The sequence below is a fragment of the Pelodiscus sinensis genome, chromosome 16, assembly GCF_052426305.1.
Source record: "Pelodiscus sinensis isolate ZL-2025 chromosome 16, ASM5242630v1, whole genome shotgun sequence".
NCBI lineage: Eukaryota > Metazoa > Chordata > Testudines > Trionychidae > Pelodiscus > Pelodiscus sinensis.
In genome coordinates this window covers 35128627-35147206 of record NC_143067.1, presented here as the reverse complement: position 1 = coordinate 35147206, position 18580 = coordinate 35128627, and the positions used below count along the sequence as shown (strand labels likewise).

Genomic DNA, 18580 nt, shown 5'->3' with positions numbered 1-18580 from the left:
AGAGGTTTCTGTTGTACATGCTGATCTCTAGTATAGAGAAACCAAGACATCTGTTGGAAGGAGGTTACAGATGGATTAGAGGGTTAGTTAGCTAATTATTTGAAAGCTCTTGGACATCTTTTGATGAAGTATCCCGCACAAACCACTAAACAGTTCAGGTGTAAGTAACTACAGGAACATTTTAACATCTTATTGAAGATGACTGTTTATTGTATCACTCGTACAAAGCATGCAGCCCTTGATTTAAAAATAAAAAAAAAGCCTTGGTTTCTAAAGTAATGATTGCAGAATGGATGTTCTAAAGTTCAGTGTTCTGGGCCATTCCTATAAACAACTGTTGTGTGTTTGCGTTTTAAATAAGGGAAATACAAAGAGTTTTAATGACTTCAGTTAGCAGAAGGGTGGACAGTGCATCATGGTAGGCAATGAACAACCAGGTTTAACCAAGCCTCTGCACATAGTAGACTGCTGTAGATGCAATTTCTGAGCAATTGGGATTGGCAAGTATGCCCTTCTGGTGCGTATGTTCCATTTCTCATGGCATCATAGATAAACTTGATAGCTTCTAAGTTGCCAGGGAGTCACTGATCTAATAAGGAACAACATAAATGGGGCAGCCTGCCCCAGTTGATACTAAACTAGTCAATTTTTTTTTATTTTAAAAGATGTGATTAGGGTCCCATTCTGCCTAATGCTAGCTCTGATAAAATACACTGCATGGAGTTTCTGTTTGAAACCCTTTAATGCTTGGAACATTAAATGTTTATTATGGGAGTGCGGTCCACGTATTTCTGTCTAAGGAAAACAAACAAGAATTGCCCGTCCGTCCTTGTGTTTCCAAAAGAGCACTTTGAGCTGCGTGTGTCATTGCAAATGGGTTGTGCTAAGGATCGTTTATGTGCCAACATCTCCCCTTTTATTTGAAAACAAATTTTCTAGTGGATGAAATCCCTGGACAGGGCATGTTAAATGGGGATTTGTGTTTACTTGTGTGCAATTGGTGGTTATTTTGCCATTAAAATAATGCATTTTGACAACTCACAAATAGCTCCTGAGATATGTCAGCACATCTTATTTTTTGAAGCACTATGAACTTATGGCCCAATACTGAAATAGTTCATCTCTATAAATAGTGTGGGGTAAAACAATGTAAATAACTGGTCAATCTGTTTGTCTTTTCTTTAAACAGTACACTCAACAATAACAACATCAGCCGCATCCCTCTTACCAGTTTCAACCATATGCCAAAGATCAGGACTCTGTAAGTACTAAAGTCAGAAATAAGTGGCAGCCTTGAATAACTCTGTCTTTGCTTGGAATATTTATTTTTATTCAAGGAACACTTTTGTAATGTTTTAACCATTTTTCTTTAAGGAACGGACAGTAAACTGATCAAGCCAAAACTTTATTTTATTATTTTAATCCCTTTTAATCAGAAATGAGGCAATGTTACTGGGTGAAAGCACATTTTAACCTTTTTCCAGTGTGACCCACCCAGGCTAGCATTGGAGGAAAACAAATCTACTAGTTGAGCCATGTTGATTATGAAATGTAATAATGGGAGACCAAACTGAACCTTTTCTTACAGCCAGGGCTGTCCCTACCAAGCAGCAAAATACACAGCTGTGTAGGGAATCATGAAATTTGGGGCATCAAATTTGCTCCAAATTCTGTGGTGCCACAGACAGCAAAGTGCTGTGTATGGGGTGGTGCCAGCTGTGCCAGCTAGCCCCATTGCCTGGCCACCCCACCTCTGTGGGCTGCACCCAACAGGGCCATCACTAGGGGGAGTGCAGGACCTGGGATACCCCTCGCTCTACCCCTGTCTCCATTCCACCCTCCCTTGTGTGATGCAGCCTGGGAAGAGTAGCAGGGGCCTGCACCGAGCGCAGGGGTCCTCCCCCCATGCTAACCAGCAGCAGTGGGGGGAAGTGGGCAACCTGACTCCAGCCCATTCCACTCCCCTGACTCCCAGCCACATTGCTCTGCTTCCTACCACCAGTGAGTGTGTGTGTGTGGGGGGGGGGTTCTTCCCATTCTTCCCCCAAGTTCCCTCCCCTAAGCGACACAGCTGGTAGCCTGCTGAGCAGAGTGGGCTGGGGCCATGTTGCTCCACTTCCTACTGCCCTCCTCCCCAAGGAGGGCAGGGGCAGGCCCAACTCCTGCTGCCTCCCGTCCCTTCCTTGCTCCTGCTCCCCCAGCCCTGAGCACAGCCCTCCCTCTCCCACCCTGCGGAGGGACCACTCCACTATGGGGGACTACGTAGGGCACTAATATTTCTAGCAACAGCCCTGTTTGCAACCTATGCAAATCTAGTATGACTAGCCAATTAGCCCGTCATAAAACGGTATTTTCAGGTCTCTCCTCCACATCGGTCTTCTCTCCTGAGCCTCCGGTCTCTTGCTCCCTGTCTGTCTCTCTCTATCTCTCTCCTTCCTCCTCCTCCTACTGCCTCCCCCTCTCTCTCTTTCTCAGTTCTCCTTCACCTCCTGCCTCTCTCTCTGTCTCTCTCTTTCTCTTCTCCTCCCCCTCCTGCCTCTCTCTCGGGAGACTGCGGAGCCGAAGTGGCCGTTTGGGCTCCGCGCTCCCTGTGCTGTATGGGGAGCACGGAGCTCAAACGGTCACTTTCACCACTTGCTCTCACGCAGCGGCCCGGCTGAGTGGCTCAGAAGTCAGCCGAGCACCACGGTGGGAGGCGGGGCATTGACGTTCACAGCCAGGGGACGTGGCCTGGAGCCGCTGTCACACCACATGTCACCGCTCTGCCCCCCTTCGTCTCCCGCCGTGGAGCTCGGCTGACTTCTGCGCCACTCAGCTGAGCTGCTGCGTGGGAGCAAGTGGTGCAAGTGACTGTTTGGGCTCCGTGCTCCCCATACAGCATGGGCAGCCCAGAGGGAACAGCCAGCATTTCAGGCAACAGCGCCACCCAGAGGCAACAGCCAGCATTTCAGCATTACAGACTCACAGACACTGGGCTACTATATATAGGATGGGGTTATGCAGCTTTTAAATATGTGCACAGTTTGACCTGGGATCTTGCAGAAGTCAGAGCAGTGCAAACAAGATTTTCAATTGGTGGAAAATTCCATCAAGTAAATAAAGAAAAAGTTGTTCCAAAATGGAACAAACTCAAAACTTTCATAATATCCCTGAAATAAAACTTAATAAAAAAAAGTGTGTCAAAATCCTTAATTTTGATAATCAAAATCAAAATGTTTCAATCTGATTTTGACATTTAAAACTACTTTTATTTTTTAAATACAAAATAAAATAAATTGGAAATCAAGTTATTTTTCAACAAAAAAAATCTAACACATTTTATTTTAAAATGTTTCCTCTCCGAATTAAATTTAGTAGAAATTGACTCATTTTTGCAAAACATTTGCTATTGTGACAAATTTGATTCTTTTTCCATTGTCAAAAGATTCCTCTAGAAAATTCCCAGCCACCTCTAGAGGAACCGCATACAAGGAGAATTCAATTGACTTATGTGTAATTGCTGTCAAATTTAGATGGAGGGTTTACAGGTAATATTCCAAAGAGTTATGTAATCATCTTTGCAGCTCTATCTCACCTAGCCTTTTCCAAAATAATTCCCTTTCAATAAATACACAGCTCCAGAAGTCTTTATATTATTATTTATATAATAATAATAATAATAATAATAATAATAATTAATGATGAAAAGCCTGTTTGGTTTTACTCCAGGGAATAAAAAAAGGCAACATACATTTACTCCAAAATATTCAGCAAGCCAAATATGAGCAACCTGTTCATAGTACTGAGGAGGAGACTGTAGTGTGTGAATATGTGTTTCCATATAATCACAGTAGGTCAGTTACCTGAAGAAAAGTGGTTCTTCTCTGTTCATAGGCTGATTTCCGTAAAGTGATAGCCACTAATTTCTATTTACTTTCTTTTCTCCTTTAAAGAATGACATTAAAAGATGTCAGCATAATGTAACTGATTAAAGAGGTTTTATAATTGTATCTGGTTTTGGGGAGAGATGAGGACTTGGTTAAAGTATTTCTTCCCCTTAATGATCCAGAATATTTTGTCTGGCTACTTCAGATCAATCAATCTTGTCTGTTCCCAGAGCTCAATGCCTGCTGCCATTTTCCCTTTAGTTTAATTTCGGAGATGGCTTTGTATATCGCTCCCTGGAGACTTACACTGACTAATCCCCCTTCGCTGTAATTAAACAAGAAAAAAAAGGGAACAGGGGAAAAAAGGAAGGAAGTCATAAATAGGATTTATAAAGAGAAGCTTTTATATTGAATTCTGAGAACCGCATTTTACAGAACATGAATGCTGACCCACTCTAAAAGGATTTTCTGCAAATTTAATTTAGAGTCTGTGGCTAAAAGGGCACCTTTAAAAGCTGGTATTTGTATTTATTCACCTTATGTTCTGCAAAGGTAGTTTCCTAAATAGCAAGTGGCATGTGCGAGTCTCAAAGGCTGCCATATTACATGCAACAGTTCAATGTTTAACTTTTTAAAAGGTAGAATTGTAATACAGCGATTTAATTTTTTTAAAATTTTACCTTTCCTCTGTTTTGTCAGAGGAAGAAAAGCCATCAAAAGAATAATACATGTAAGATAACTACAGACATCGCAAATGTTGCATAAATTCTTCTCCTGCTCCCTAAAAGCTGAAATTGTTCCATTTTTCCCAGCTCATTACCATTACATCTCACAAAGATTATGACTAAATATTAACATTCTTTTGCATAACCAAAAATGGTTAGAAACACACTTGACCATTGTTGGTTCATATTTCAGGACAATATAGCTTTGATATTAAACATACTTTGCAGAAGTAAGTAATAGTGTCTTTTTGCAACAATGCAGGTAATGCAACTCTGAACAAGTCAACTTAGAAACAGATCTCCTATTGTTTTGTTAGATAAAATGTTCAGATAGAGGCATTAATGAGGGGAGAAATGGCAGTACATTCTCTCATGTAATGTGTCTGTGAACTTAAGTATCTATATATTCTTTTCTGTCTCTTCTGTGTTGATATACATTCAAAGAAACTGCTTTCAGAAGGGGCATACTCTATGAGAGAAAGCATATTGCATAGAATTTATCACATGATGATTAAAGTTCGGAAGGTAGAATGCAGTGTTTGATCCTTCAATCAGTTATCCAAATCTAGTCATCTGATGGCTGTGCAGTACATTATGTAGAATGGATATAGTCTCCATTTAATTCTCAGTGACTTAAGGGCAGGTCTACAAAGCAGCATTATTTCAGAATAACGTTAATTATTCCAAAATAACGTATTGCACCTCTACACAGCAAGCCCGTTATTTTGAAATAAATTCAAAATAACAGGCTTCTTACTCCAACTTCTGTGAACTTCATTGTACGAGGAATAAGGGAAGTTGGAGGAAGAGCTCTTTGTTTCAAAATAAGTGCTGGGTGGGCCTGCCCAAATTCAAAATAAGCTATTTCGACTTAAGCTATGCGATTGAAGTAGCTCACATTGCGTAGCTTATTTCAAATTTAGCCATGCTGTGTAGACATGCCTTGGGTGTCCACATTACAAAAATATCACCACACCTGACTATTGTGTTAGCATGTTTATCAGAGACACCATAGATTGAATGGGCCTTGGAGATGATGCAATCCCCTATATTTCCCTAAAGGATAAACTGGATGTAATTATAGTGAATATGGGGGTCCATTGATAGGTAGTTGGGAAAGTTGGATAAAAACTTTCACCTCAGTACTCTCAGTCCAGCTTATTTTATAAGAACAACAGTTGTGAATTTTTAAAACAAAAAAATCCAGTCCATTATGAAGAAACCGGGAGGAAAAGCTAAGAAAATGTCCAATCAATATGACCTTTAAAGGAGAGAAAAATGTACTAATATAATTGTAGCACTTAAGAATCCTTTAAAAAAAGAAGATAAATAAATCCACTCTTCTGTGCTGATCTGCTCGACCTAACGCCTCTCTCTGTTATTTTTTTTTCTTTTATTGATTTTTTTACTCTTTATTGGAATTTACAGGAATTAGTTTCTATTGATCTGCTTTCATTTGTGTGAAACAGCTTTATTTATGCTAAACAGGGCCCCTGTTTTAATTTCCTTAATGGTAAGTTTGCTGCTGTCTCTGCATCTGTGAGTGACTGCAGTGGTAAATAATTACATTTAAAAAAAAGTCACACACACACACACACACACACACACACACACACACACACACACACACACACACACACACACACACACACACGCAGAATGGCTGCAGTGCTCCTGACTTACACAAAGGACGGTTGAGCCATGTTTTTCAGCACAATGGGAGCCCTTTTAAAGCATTCTTATTGTATTCATTAATTTATTTATTGCTATAGGGCCATGCTACCTGGTTAAGCTTGACAGCTTGTTTACAATGGACCAAGAGCAATTCCCAAACACCCGTGGCATGCTTCAGCATTTCAACACTAACACCATTATCAAGTCTAAAGCCAGAGCTCACATGGGGCAGTACAGGCAGACTGAGAAGGAATCTAATTCCCACTGTTAAAATATTTAAACCCAAAACTGGCCCAACATATCTAGCAAGAAAATAAATAGAAGAACTAGAAGCAGTTCTTGTGAAATTTTTAGCATATGAGCCTTATCTGAAAACAAAAAAAGGCATGTTCACACTTTCTTTGGAAAGTACAATGCTGAGTCTCACCATAGCATACTGTTGTATGTTGTGATGGGAAGGAATGCTACTTCTTTGTCAAGTTATCTGTACGAAATTGTTCATCTATAGGTTGACACAGCCTTGCTGCAGCTAGGGTGATCTTTTCCTAGACAGTGTTTTCTCTGCTTTGTGACAGTATATATTTGTTCTTTCCATTTCTACACGGGTGCCTGTCCAAAATTAAATACAAAACCCATTCTAATAAAAACATTTGACCAAATATCTAACCTGATGTCGTGTCGTCTAAAACTGTGGAAGGCTACATCTACACGGTTCCCTCTTCTGCAAAAACCAATGCAAATGAAGCAGGGATTAGCATATTGCCACACTTCCTTTACATAATTAATTAGGCGCAGTTTTTGCACAAGAAGTTTTTGTGCATAAAGGCGCCATCTACACAGACCCCTTTTGCGCAAAAACCCCTTCTTGCGCAAGAGCCATTCTTCCTCATTTTTTCAGGGGCGCTGTGTAGATGGAGCCTTTTTGCACAAAAATCTTTTGCGCAAAACCGGCACCTAATTAATTATGCAAATTAAGCATGTCAATATGCTAATCCATGCTTCATTTGCATCGGCTTTTGCAGAAGAGGGAAGCTGTATAGACATAGCCACAATGTATAACGGCATCACTGCTCTGCCCTACCTCTTTGTCTGGAAGTTGAATAGATATGCTTCATGGCATGCCCAGTGGCGCTACTAGCCAAAGCAAGGAGATGAATTCCAAGCTTGAGGCTCAGCCCCTGAAAATGTGTCACTGGCTCCCCCCAGACTTACAAATCTAGGGCCTGTCAGCTCAGGCGTCACCGCTGATCTCTGCTGCCATGGTGTAATATGAAGAACCCTCGGATTGATGGTTAATTTATTCTGGAGATAGGCAAAGCTAAATCCTGTACTCACCGATTGTTTTTTAAAAGTAGTACGTGATCTATTGCTGTGTCGCAGTTACGAACACTTTGATTAATGAGATCCTACAGGGGGTTTTGTCATTTCAAGTTTGCCATAATGACTCATTAACAGGAAGGAAATGTTTAATCTTTCCAGTTTTAACTTATGAAACTCTAATCTAATGTGTGCGGTAGTTATTAAACCGCATTGGGTTCATTCCTTGTTGTGTGTTTACAGTGTGAAAGGTCAGGGGAGGGAGAGGATTAAAGCTAGCTGATGGGCTATACGTTTACATCTTTTCCTGTGAAATTGCATCACATTAAAACTGTTGTTTGAACTGTTGTTTGAAGTGGCAGGCTGCGGGGAAGAGCAAGTAATGTATGTGTCTCAGAGCACTTGTGTATTTGGTATTTAAGATTTCAGTCTGTGGTGAGCCTGTAAAATAAACAACCCACTGCTGAACAGTACTTCTCAGACTCCTTTTAGAAGCTCAGTGGATGGCCATGACAATAAGTGATGCTTCTATTAAACTATTTCATCCTGGGGAAGGAGGAATCTTCACCTAAATTGGACTAAAACTTTCATTGGTTAGAAAATGTTCAGTTGATAGATATTATTTTTTTTCTTTTTGGGGGGTCCTCTATGTTTGTTTATCCCTCCCTAATGTAAAGGCCTCCAACTGCCAGGAAGCTGCTATGGTACTCCTGGCACTGGTCATTTCACCAAAGATTGCTGTCTGCTGGAAATGTTTCGGTTTCTTGGGTTGATTGCACACCCAGCCTTTGGGGTGCTTTCTTGGAGCTCTGCTTCTTGTCAGATTCACTCATTGATTTCGCAGTACAATAGACAAGAAAATTTGATTAAATGAAAGCCCCTTCAGTGGTGTGGATTTACGCCTTTCCCCCTTACTGTAATAATTCATCTCCTGTGTGAAAATTCATGCAATGGTGTTAGCATAGTGTTGCTGAGAACGTATGTGCATTTGCTCTGTTTTTATCGCTGTTTCTAAAACATTCGGATGTGATGTGACTCTTTCTGTCCATTGCAGGCGACTTCACTCCAACTACCTGTATTGTGACTGCCACCTGGCGTGGCTGTCTGACTGGCTGCGGCAGAGGCGCTCAATTGGGCAGTTCACATTCTGCATGGCGCCCGTACACCTACGGGGTTTCAATGTGGCGGACGTTCAGAAAAAGGAATATGTCTGCTCTGGTATGACACTGATTATTCATTTATCTATCTTCTGACATTTTTGTAATGAAGTTCACACAAAAGCAGTGAATGAAGTATCATTAGGCCCATTTAAATGTCATTCCATGACCGTGTTAAGTCAGCCATATCACTGCTAAACTGCTTGCTAATATTGTAAATTGTTATGATTTGTTCAATCTCATATGAAGTGTTGGACTCTTTAGTATTCTGTGCTCAAATTCTTTTCTCAGCTGTAGTGTTAGAAATTATTTTAATGTGAAAGGACAATTAAATAGTAGTAATTTGGCGTTCATCAGGGGAAAATCCCTCTAATTTTTACAACGGAAGGAAGGGAAGGAATTAGTAAATGCTGGTCTGTATACACAGCTAGTTTTCCAAAATGGGGTTTGATCCAGTGGGAATTATGTATATTTATGAAGGCATGGACTATGAGTCCAGAGGTCCATCCCAGGCTCTGAAACACACTTCCACTTAAGTTCTTTCAAATTTTCCTCACTGCTAAAAAGGGTATGATCATATTTGTCCATCAGACCAGGGTGTTAAAGTTTCATGTATAATAATTGTGTATGTGCCTGTTCAAATCAGGGAGGGGGGAGCTTTAGTGTGCCTGGTGGGTGTGGGGGAGGCTCAGGTGGGACTGGAAATGAGGGATTCAGGGTGCACACTGCTCCAAGGAGACAGGACTACCCCAGCCTTCTCTTACCACAGCAGCCTGGGGGCAGTGAGAAGCACCTCTCCATGGCTCCAAGAGCCACAAATCAGTGTATTATTATTAAAATATTGTCACTGATTTTTGTGACCGATTGTGCATTTGTACCATCTGATAACTGGGGTTGAATGCATCATGAGGTGAGCTCAGGTAAGATAATAATTATCCTTGCTCATCATTGCAGATTATATCTTTATACATTTTCAACTGTCCCTTTGATGTAAGGGTGTTTTGCCCCATTTTTCAGGTGAAGAAACTAGTTACAGAGAAGCTGAGTGAATTGCCCAAAGGTTTCAACAAACTCTTGTCAGCCCTAGCAGTAGAAGGAGAAAGTCACTTATTCCTGACTCTCTGCTCATAGGACTGTGAGGTCCTGAGTTATGAAAACCATTGTTGTGTTATCTGGAAGTGCTGGCAGTATTAACACAAAGCCAGGCTGAATAAGCTTTGATATTGCTTTCCCTTTGCTACCAGAGGTTGTCCATCAGGACTGAAGCAAATTAGTGGGGTAGCGTGCAGAAGCTTGACATGGTGTTTCCCATTGTGTTCTCTGGGCTGTCACTCTGGTGGTCTCTTACTTCAGTGATATGTGGTTGCAGTAGTATTACATGTAAGTGACCATCCATCCCGTTTTTACGGCCTCCTCCTGGCATCCCGACTTTTTTTTAAAAAACAGGCACATTGTCCCGTATTTCCCCTACAGGATGCGGAGGAGGACCCGCCAGCACTCAGGGCTTCAGCTGCTGAATCCCCAAGCACCAGTGGCTCCCCTTTCCTCCCCACTCTGCATGCTGCGGGGGTAAACTTCATCCCTGCAGGAGGGCGGGGAGCCGCCAGCACTCGGAGCTTCAGCCACTGGAGCCACAAGCGCTGGTGGCTCCTCCCCTGTCCCCTGCAAGGCTGAAGCCCTGAGGGACAGTGGTTCCTCCCACGCCACGGGGCTAAAGCCCTGAGCGCCAGCAAGCTCCCCCTTGGTTTCCCGTATTCCTCATAGGTCACCCTAATTAGATGGCAAGTACAGAGATGTGCTTATCATCACCTCCTACTCTCACAGGCAGCTTTGACAATTGGGAATTTGTCCTCACTCATGTGAGCAGTGCTCTGAGATCTAGAGGAAGGTGAACTCACTGCCCACACACTGTATAACTATCTGACAGGACAAAAGTTTGCCAGTCCGTTTAACTGCAGGCATGTAAGGCAAACATAAGGGGGGGAAAAGCACTCTGTTTTTTTAGCTTCAAGGGGTAGCCGAGTTAGTCTGTACAGGATAAACTTAAAAAACAGCAAATAGTTTAGTAGCACCTTAAAAGACTATCAAAACATGTAGAATGGTATCATGAGCTTTCGTGGTCACAGCCCACTTCTTCAGATTACCGGAGTGTTGGTTTTTTAGTTATTTTTATATAAGACTTGATCAGAGAGACCCAAATTTGTCAAGTTCGTGTTTGTTCCAAATGGCCGTCACCGTCTATGGGGCCACTGGGCATTGGTGTGCCATAGAGGGCAGTGTCAGATGTAAGAAATGGTGGTTGCATTGAGGTGTGGGAACATTTGAGAAATGACGGGGGGGCAAGTGATGACGTCTGGGGCAGGAATATGTGACCACAAGTGAAAAGTAAATAGTTTTGTTTGTTGGACAAGGATTTGATAAAGGCTGGGCTGGGTTGTGACTGGGGAGGGGGCGGGGGAGAAGAGAGGCTGGGGGGAGAATGGGGAGGTTGGGAGGGGGTAGGAGGCCAGGGTTTGCTGCGGCCGGACGGGTGGGCTGAGAGCCTGGGGGAGAAGCCAGGGAAGGGGGCCGAGAAGCCAGTGATGCAGCTGGGGTGGAGGGGGCAAGAGGCTAGGTCTGGCGTAGCCCCCAGCCACCGGGGGAAGAGTTGGGTTTGCTAACCCCCAAAGACTGGGGGGTTGGCGAACGAACCGAGCAAGGGGCACCACCCCCTAGTTTATTTAAGAAACAAACAAACAAAAACACGCACAGTAGAAAAGCCATCAGCTACGTAGCCCTGAGAACACACTCCTGAGCCCCCGGTTGTAAAAGATGTTCAGTGAAATGGAGATCTACAGAAGACTTAGCACAGGACGCCACTCTACCGTGTGTAGTGCCCACTTTAAAAATTAAACAGTCTGGGTGCATCTACACTGCACCATAGCTCGAAATAAGATATGCAATTTGAGCTACACAAATTGCATATCTTATTTCGAAATAGCTTATTACATACGTTTCAAAATAACCTGCTATTCCGAAACATCCCTTACTCCTCGTGGTATGAGGTTTATAAGGATATCGGAATAGTGAGCCCCTTATATTTTGAAATAACAGGCTTGCTGTTAAGACGCAGGATAGCTATTTTGGGATACTCCAGTATCCCGAAATAGCGCTGTAGTGTGGATGGAGGCTCTGTGTGCACAGTTTGCTGACAACACGCCTGGTTTACCATCTTCTAAAGAGCATCTTGAACCTTGGCCCCACTGTTTTACAACTTCTCCTCCCTGAATTTACAGGCTAGGTTAGTCATTGTTTGACTATGAAGTTACTAGCTCTTCAATAGAGCGACTTCAGAACAAGAGGATTTTGCTGTGCAGGCCTTGTCCCAATGCGAATGATATAATTTAAGGTGATATGAACAATAGTAACAAGCCCCAAAGTGGTGCTAAAAGGCTTCTGTGTTTCATAGTGACAGGCTTAGTGTTGAAATACAAGTTGCTGCATCCTTGTATTTCAGTGCATGTTCAGGGTTTCTAACAGAACTGCTTTATAGTGGTCAGCATTTTTTCCTGGGAGGAGAGATCTTTACATAGCTTCATTTTTGACCACCTTGTTACCAACTGCGTCAGGATTCTAGATCAAAGCTTGGTTCTGATCATTTCATGTTTTGAAGTGAGGGAGGGAGGGAGGAAGGGACAGAAGAGGAATTGAAATGAAAAGGATCATTTCAAACAAAATGAAATCTGAGTTAGGAAAAATAACTTCAGACTAGTAGAAAATGCTACACAAAACCACATTTTTCATTTCACAGAAAATTTTAAAGCTTGAATAAGCATTAAGTATCCAACTAAATACTGAATCATCCATAATGGCGAATGGTTGGAAAATTAATGACCTGGATGAGGGGATGGATTGCACCCTCAGCACAACCTCAGCATCCCTGACTTAATTTTTACATGAACTCGATGTGTGGTTCTTTGATTTTTCTCCTACCTGATCTTTGCTCATTCAAGGTGAGTTTAATCTAAATACTGATCAGCTACATTGAGTCACAAAGCCTTTTTGTCGCTTTATGTGCTGCTCAGACCTTGCAGTCTAAAGTGCAGTGAGTGTATGAAGCCAAACAGGCAACTGCCTTGACACTAAGCTAGGGAGAGCGGTAGATACATTGGAGGGAAGAGATCGGGTCCAGAGTGACCTAGACAAATTGAAGGATTGGGACAAAAGAAATCTGACGAGATTCAACAAGAACAAGTGCAGAGTCCTGCACTTGGGACGGAAGAATCCCAAAGCACTTTTACAGGCTGGGGACCAATTGGCAAAGCAGCAGTTCTGCTGAAAAGGACCTGGGGACTACAGTGAACAAGAAGAGGGCTATGAGTCAACAGTGTGCCCTTGTAGCCAAAAAGGCTAACGGCATATTAGGAGCATTGCCAGCAGATCTAGAGAAGTGATTATTCCCCTTTATTTGGCATTTGTGAAGCCACATCTGGAGTATTGTGTCCAATTCTGGCCCCACCATTACAGAAAGGATGTGGACACATTGGAGAAAGTCCAGCGAAGGGGAACAGAAATTATTAGGGGGTTGAAGCACATGACTTACAAGGAGAGGCTGAGGGAATTGTGCTTATTTAGTCTACAGAAGAAAAGAGTGAGGGGGGATTTGATAGCAGCCTTCAACTATCTGAAGGGAGTTTCAAAGAGGATCAAGAGAAGCTGTTCTTAGTAGTGACAGAATGAGGAACAATGGTCTCAAGTTACAATGGGGAAGGTCTAGGTTGAATATTAGGTAAAACTATTTCACTAGAAGGATGGTGAAGCACTGGAATAGGTTATCTAGGGAGGTGGTGGGATCTCCATCCCTAGAGGTTTTGAAATCCTGATTTGACAAAGCCCTGGCTGGTATGATTTAGTTGGGATTGGTCCTGCTTTGGGCAGGGGGTTGGACTCAATGACCTCCTGAGGTCTCTTCCAGCCCTAGGATTTTATGATTCTATGAAAGCAGATATGCAATGAGTCTTCCAAACTCCCATAACAAATCTGGAACAAGAGCCTAGCTTGTGACATTCCATATTTAGTGCTTGGCATAAAGCACCATACTACCTCTCTGGAATGATGAATGAGTCTAATATGAAAGATGGGAGGATGCATAAATTCAGAAAAAAGAGCTTGAAGGACTAAGTGTTCAACCAAACCTCTCAATCTGCACACATAAATTTTACACGTGCTACTTGAATGGTTTGGATACACAGGGGTTTGAACGCACAAATGAGGGGTTGGCTTTGGTATCTGCTGGTTGCAGAAGATTTGTGTGCAGCAACCTGGAGGCTGGCTTGCAAATATAGCTAAAAAGATGTCTAATTAGATTTCTAGTACTGAGGACTGCAGAGAAACAGAATTTATATGATCCTGAACAGTGCTGGCTTTAGGTGACAAAAGTAATTTGGGATCCTGTCTAACCATTGTGGGACAGCAGTAAAGAAATGGCAGACAGTTTTCCACATTGTTTACTAGCTCCTCTTCATCAATCATGAGGCTTCTCTGTGGCTGTTAACATAACTTGTCCACTCTTAGTGTAACGATCTTCTCTTCTGCAGGTGGGTCTGTGAGAACTCTGCCGTAATGCTTGAATTAATCTGCAAACATGTCTTTCCCCCTGTGCAACTGCTTTATTTAAACACTGCAACACAGTGTGAGATCTAGTTGACATGCCAGTCACCATACAAAATGAGAGGCCATTGAATTTTCAACCAAAGGATGACTATGCCAATCAATGAAGTACAAAAGTATGACACATTTCTCCTATCTTCCTCTACCACCACTCTCCAGCTCCCAACCACATTATTGAAACAAAGAGTAACAAGACACTGAGGAAAGACTTGTATGTCCACTGCAATATCAGTTTTTCTTTGATGCAAGAAGACTGTCTATTTTCATGTTCTTCTAGTATGAGGGAAGTCGTTGGAGTCGGGCATAAGGGTGCCTTGGAATCTCTGGTTTAGGTGAAAGCCAGATCCTAAGCAATGTTGAATTATTTTCTGACTGCCCCCTTAGAGTAGCTGTTCTGTTTCATCTTGCTGGGCCCCCGACTTAATTTTTACATGAATTTGATGTGTGGTTCTTTGATTTTTCTCCTACCTGATCTTTGCTCATTTACGGTGAGTTTAATCTAAATACTGATCAGCTACATTGAGTCACAAAGCCTTTTTTGTCACTCGCTTGAATGTGCTGCTCAGACCTTGCAGTCTAAAGCACGTTGAGCGTATGAAGCCAAACAGTCAACTGCCTTGAGCTTCTCAGTGTCTTGTGGGAGATCTGTTCAATGCCTCCATTTTATAGCACAATTTGACTTCTTTTGAAATTATAAGCCATCATTAAAGTTCGGGGGTGGGGAGAGACTCAAGAGAAATAGAGTAATATTCAAACTTAATGGTTGAGTGTAAGGCAGCTTCATTGTAAGAAAATTGAGCCTTTCTTACCATACTGTTTTGAACCGACTACTATGTATGTCTAGCCCTGCCCCCTACTGGATGAATTGGAACTGTTTGGTTGTGTCACAGATTTTACACTGGATATAGGTAAAGGCAATTTTTCTTTAGTTCAGCTGAAGTTTCAATGGGCACTGGAATGAGAGGGGTTATTTTATCCCTGTTGCCTCAAGTTCTGAGTGGCTCTGGCATGCAGCATAGTAAGGACCCTGAACTCCTCGGTTAGCATAGGTCTGTTTAAATTTTTTACTAGTCTTTATACTTCACAGTGGGCACCATTCAAAAAAAAATAAAAATAGGGTAAGAACCAGGGGTATAAGTTTCCAGGGGAGTAATGAAATAGGTGTTGATTTTTTTAATGTAAGTAATGCTATCAGTATGTGAAATATCCTTCAAATTATTTCATAGCGGATTTTTTTTACATATTTCTTTCAGTGGTCTCTACAATATGCAGCAGTATGCAAATTTAAACATTTAATTTTTCAACAGTTTCCTATAGGACAGATTTTCTTTACCACACAATGAAATTAGAGTTGGAAAGGAGGAAACTTAGTTAACTAAATAATTTTTGTTTTTCCATTAAGTAGAGGTTTTTTTCGGCTTCCTCTTTCTTACCTTCTATTCAGACAGCCACATTTTCTTCTTTCTCTCCTTCAGCAGTTTAAATCAGTAGTAGTTCAGTTCAGTTCACCAGACTGAAATAGGAATGAGAGGAGAATCAGTCCAGGGGGTCAAACTTCCAATCTCTTCTGGCTAATGCAGCGGACACTAATTTTAAGGGAACATTGAAGTGATTCAGATCTAATTCAGGAATCTAAAAGATTCTGATTCCTGTGATAAAATTACATGTGAGCTGTAATGCAGAGGGTAATGCAGTATCTTCTCTTCCTTTCCTGCTTCTTGGCACAACATCAAGAACCAGAGCAAAGGAAAGGCAGGTTGGTTGGGATAGAACTAGCAGTGCTAAAATCTGAGCTATTAACCTCTGGCCAGGTCTTCTGGAGTCACTAGACTTAATCAGTTGTTTTCTTATTACTTCATGGTATCTTGTTAAGGTGAAAAACAAGAAATGAAGAACTAATATAAATAGCACCCCTTAGGCTAGATATCATGACAGAACATTCAAAAATGCCAGGCAAGAAGCAGGGAAAAATACTCTGCTTGAATTTCATTTCTGCAGGAATACATCTATATATCTAATACATCTGTATCCTTCTGTGTCGAATAGTCTGCTACTTACAACATGTTATGTGGATGTGCTAGTAGCTGGTAAAAGTGGTAAACTCCTGAGAATGAGAAGGAATGCAGATTAAAGAAAAATAAAGAGAAGATGGAGATAGGTGGGGTATTTTATCAACTGGCACACTTAATTAGGCAAGCTTTGCTCCTATCTAGCTGCAATTGTCATTGCTGAGGGAGCAGATTTTGTCTCTTTCTCCACCGCGACCCCTCACTCAATTGATCTCAATTCTTTCTGGGATCATATAGCAATGCCTCTTACAACTGTCCAGTTTTTAATGGTGAAAGGAGTCCAGATTTTTCTTGTTTCTTTGGATGTGGGATTGGTGAGTGTTTATTTTTGCAAAGCTTCAGTGCAGGCTGCTTTGCTCTCCTCAGTGTACGACCAAATACCAGAGCTCAGTGTTTTTATCACTTGCTGACTTTTTATCAACTTAACCATTTGGTTCAACTTGTGCCCCTTTCTGTTGGAGTGACTTGTGGGTTAAATTAGCCAATAATACCGTCTTTGTCTCTGAGGTAGGGTTTGAGCCCCTTTGAGAGCCCCGAGAGTGCTGGTAAATAGTCTTAAACTGGATTCTGAGCAAATGGACTTAGCGCTGTGTTTGTTCATTTCTCTTAATGCCTTTTGAGAAAATCGGGGTCTGAATCCATTCCAGATGCCCTTCCGTGACATTTCAAAAGGATTTTCAGCTCCTACTAAACAACTCTTGTTGCCACCAACTACAACTGAGATCTAGCTTAAAGAAACATTTCAGTGGAAGCCCATTCTTTGCCTTAAGTCACCTAGAGGTAGGCCCTCTGAAATAAGGCCCTGGTGACAAAGTGCCTTGGGGGTGCTTGGTCTTCCTCTGGCTAAAAGGAGGGATTTTGTTTCTGGGGCTGTCAGACTCACATTTTTAGTGGTGCTAGTTACACACACAAAAGTTAAGTAGCCACCCAGAACTATTAAGAGTAAAAGCCCCCAATGACAAATTGAGTGGATGCATATGCGGTAGTGTTTCCAGGTATCCTTTTTTTTTTTTAGCAGACCATCTGGTCAAAAAGGGACCCTGCCGACTTTGTTCAGCATTGCTGACTGGGCTGTTAGAAGTCCATTTGGAGTGGCTGGGAGATCCATAGCTCCCAGAAGTGGTGGTGTGTTCCTCTGGCTCTTTGGCAGAGGAAGGTTGTGGAGGGTCCCCATCCCTATCCCTAAGGGTATGTCTAGACTACATGGCTCTGTCGACGGAGCCATGTAGATGAGTTTACTAGACATAGGAAAATGAAGCAGCGATTTAAATAATCGCTGCTTCATTTACATCAAAATGGCCGCCGCTCTGTGCCGATCAGCTGTTTGGCGGCACAGCGGGGCAGTCTGGACGTGCTGCGGTTGACAAGGGAAGCCTTTGTCCTTTCACGAGTTATACTGGAGCGGTTGACAAAGGCTTCCCTTGTCGACTGTGGCACGTCCTGACTGCTGATCGGCACAGCACGGCAGCCATTTTGATGTAAATTAAGCGGTGATTATTTAAATCGCTGCTTCATTTTCTTATGTTGAGTAAACTCATCTACAAGGCTCCATCAACAGAGCCATATAGTCTAGACATACTCTAAGAGTCCAGGGACATGTCGCCACTTCCAAGGAGTCCCCAAATACATTACCTCCAGGACTCTGCTACCCATATCGCCTCCTGCTCCCAAACTCCTGTCCAGAGCCCACACTATGAACCCCCTTCTAAAGGACTCACCCCAACCTATGCCCTAGTCCAGAGCCTGCTCCCACATCCTGAACTGCTCATTTATGGCCCCACCCTGAAACCTGCATCTGCAACCCAAAACCTGTACTTCCTCCACACCCCAACCAACTCTGAACTTCTCAGTTCCACCCTCCAGCCCAGAGCCCCCTCCAGCATCCCAAGCCCCTCATCCCTGGCCCCTCTCTAGAGCCCACACCACCAGTTGAAGCCCTCACCCCCTCCTGCACTCTGAAGCCTTCATTTCTGGCCCCATCCCAGAGCCCCCCGCAACCCTAACCTAAACCTTCACCCCGTCCTGCCTCACAACCCCATGTCCCAGCCCAATGACAATGATTGAGTGGGGTGGGGAAGTGAACCACGGATGGGGAACACAGTGAGCAGGGGCAGGGCCTCAGA

At 42.6% G+C, this 18580-nt stretch overlaps 1 protein-coding gene across 1 annotated transcript in view; it reads left to right on the top strand.

Moving 5' to 3' along the window:
• SLIT3 (slit guidance ligand 3) overlaps positions 1-18580 on the top strand; it is a 791947-nt gene that overhangs the window by 493461 nt on the left and 279906 nt on the right. Inside the window, exons 7-8 of the mRNA XM_006115755.5 lie at positions 1190-1261; positions 8637-8800. Coding sequence (XP_006115817.1) covers positions 1190-1261; positions 8637-8800 — 236 coding nt within the window. The remainder of the gene's footprint in view (positions 1-1189; positions 1262-8636; positions 8801-18580) is intronic.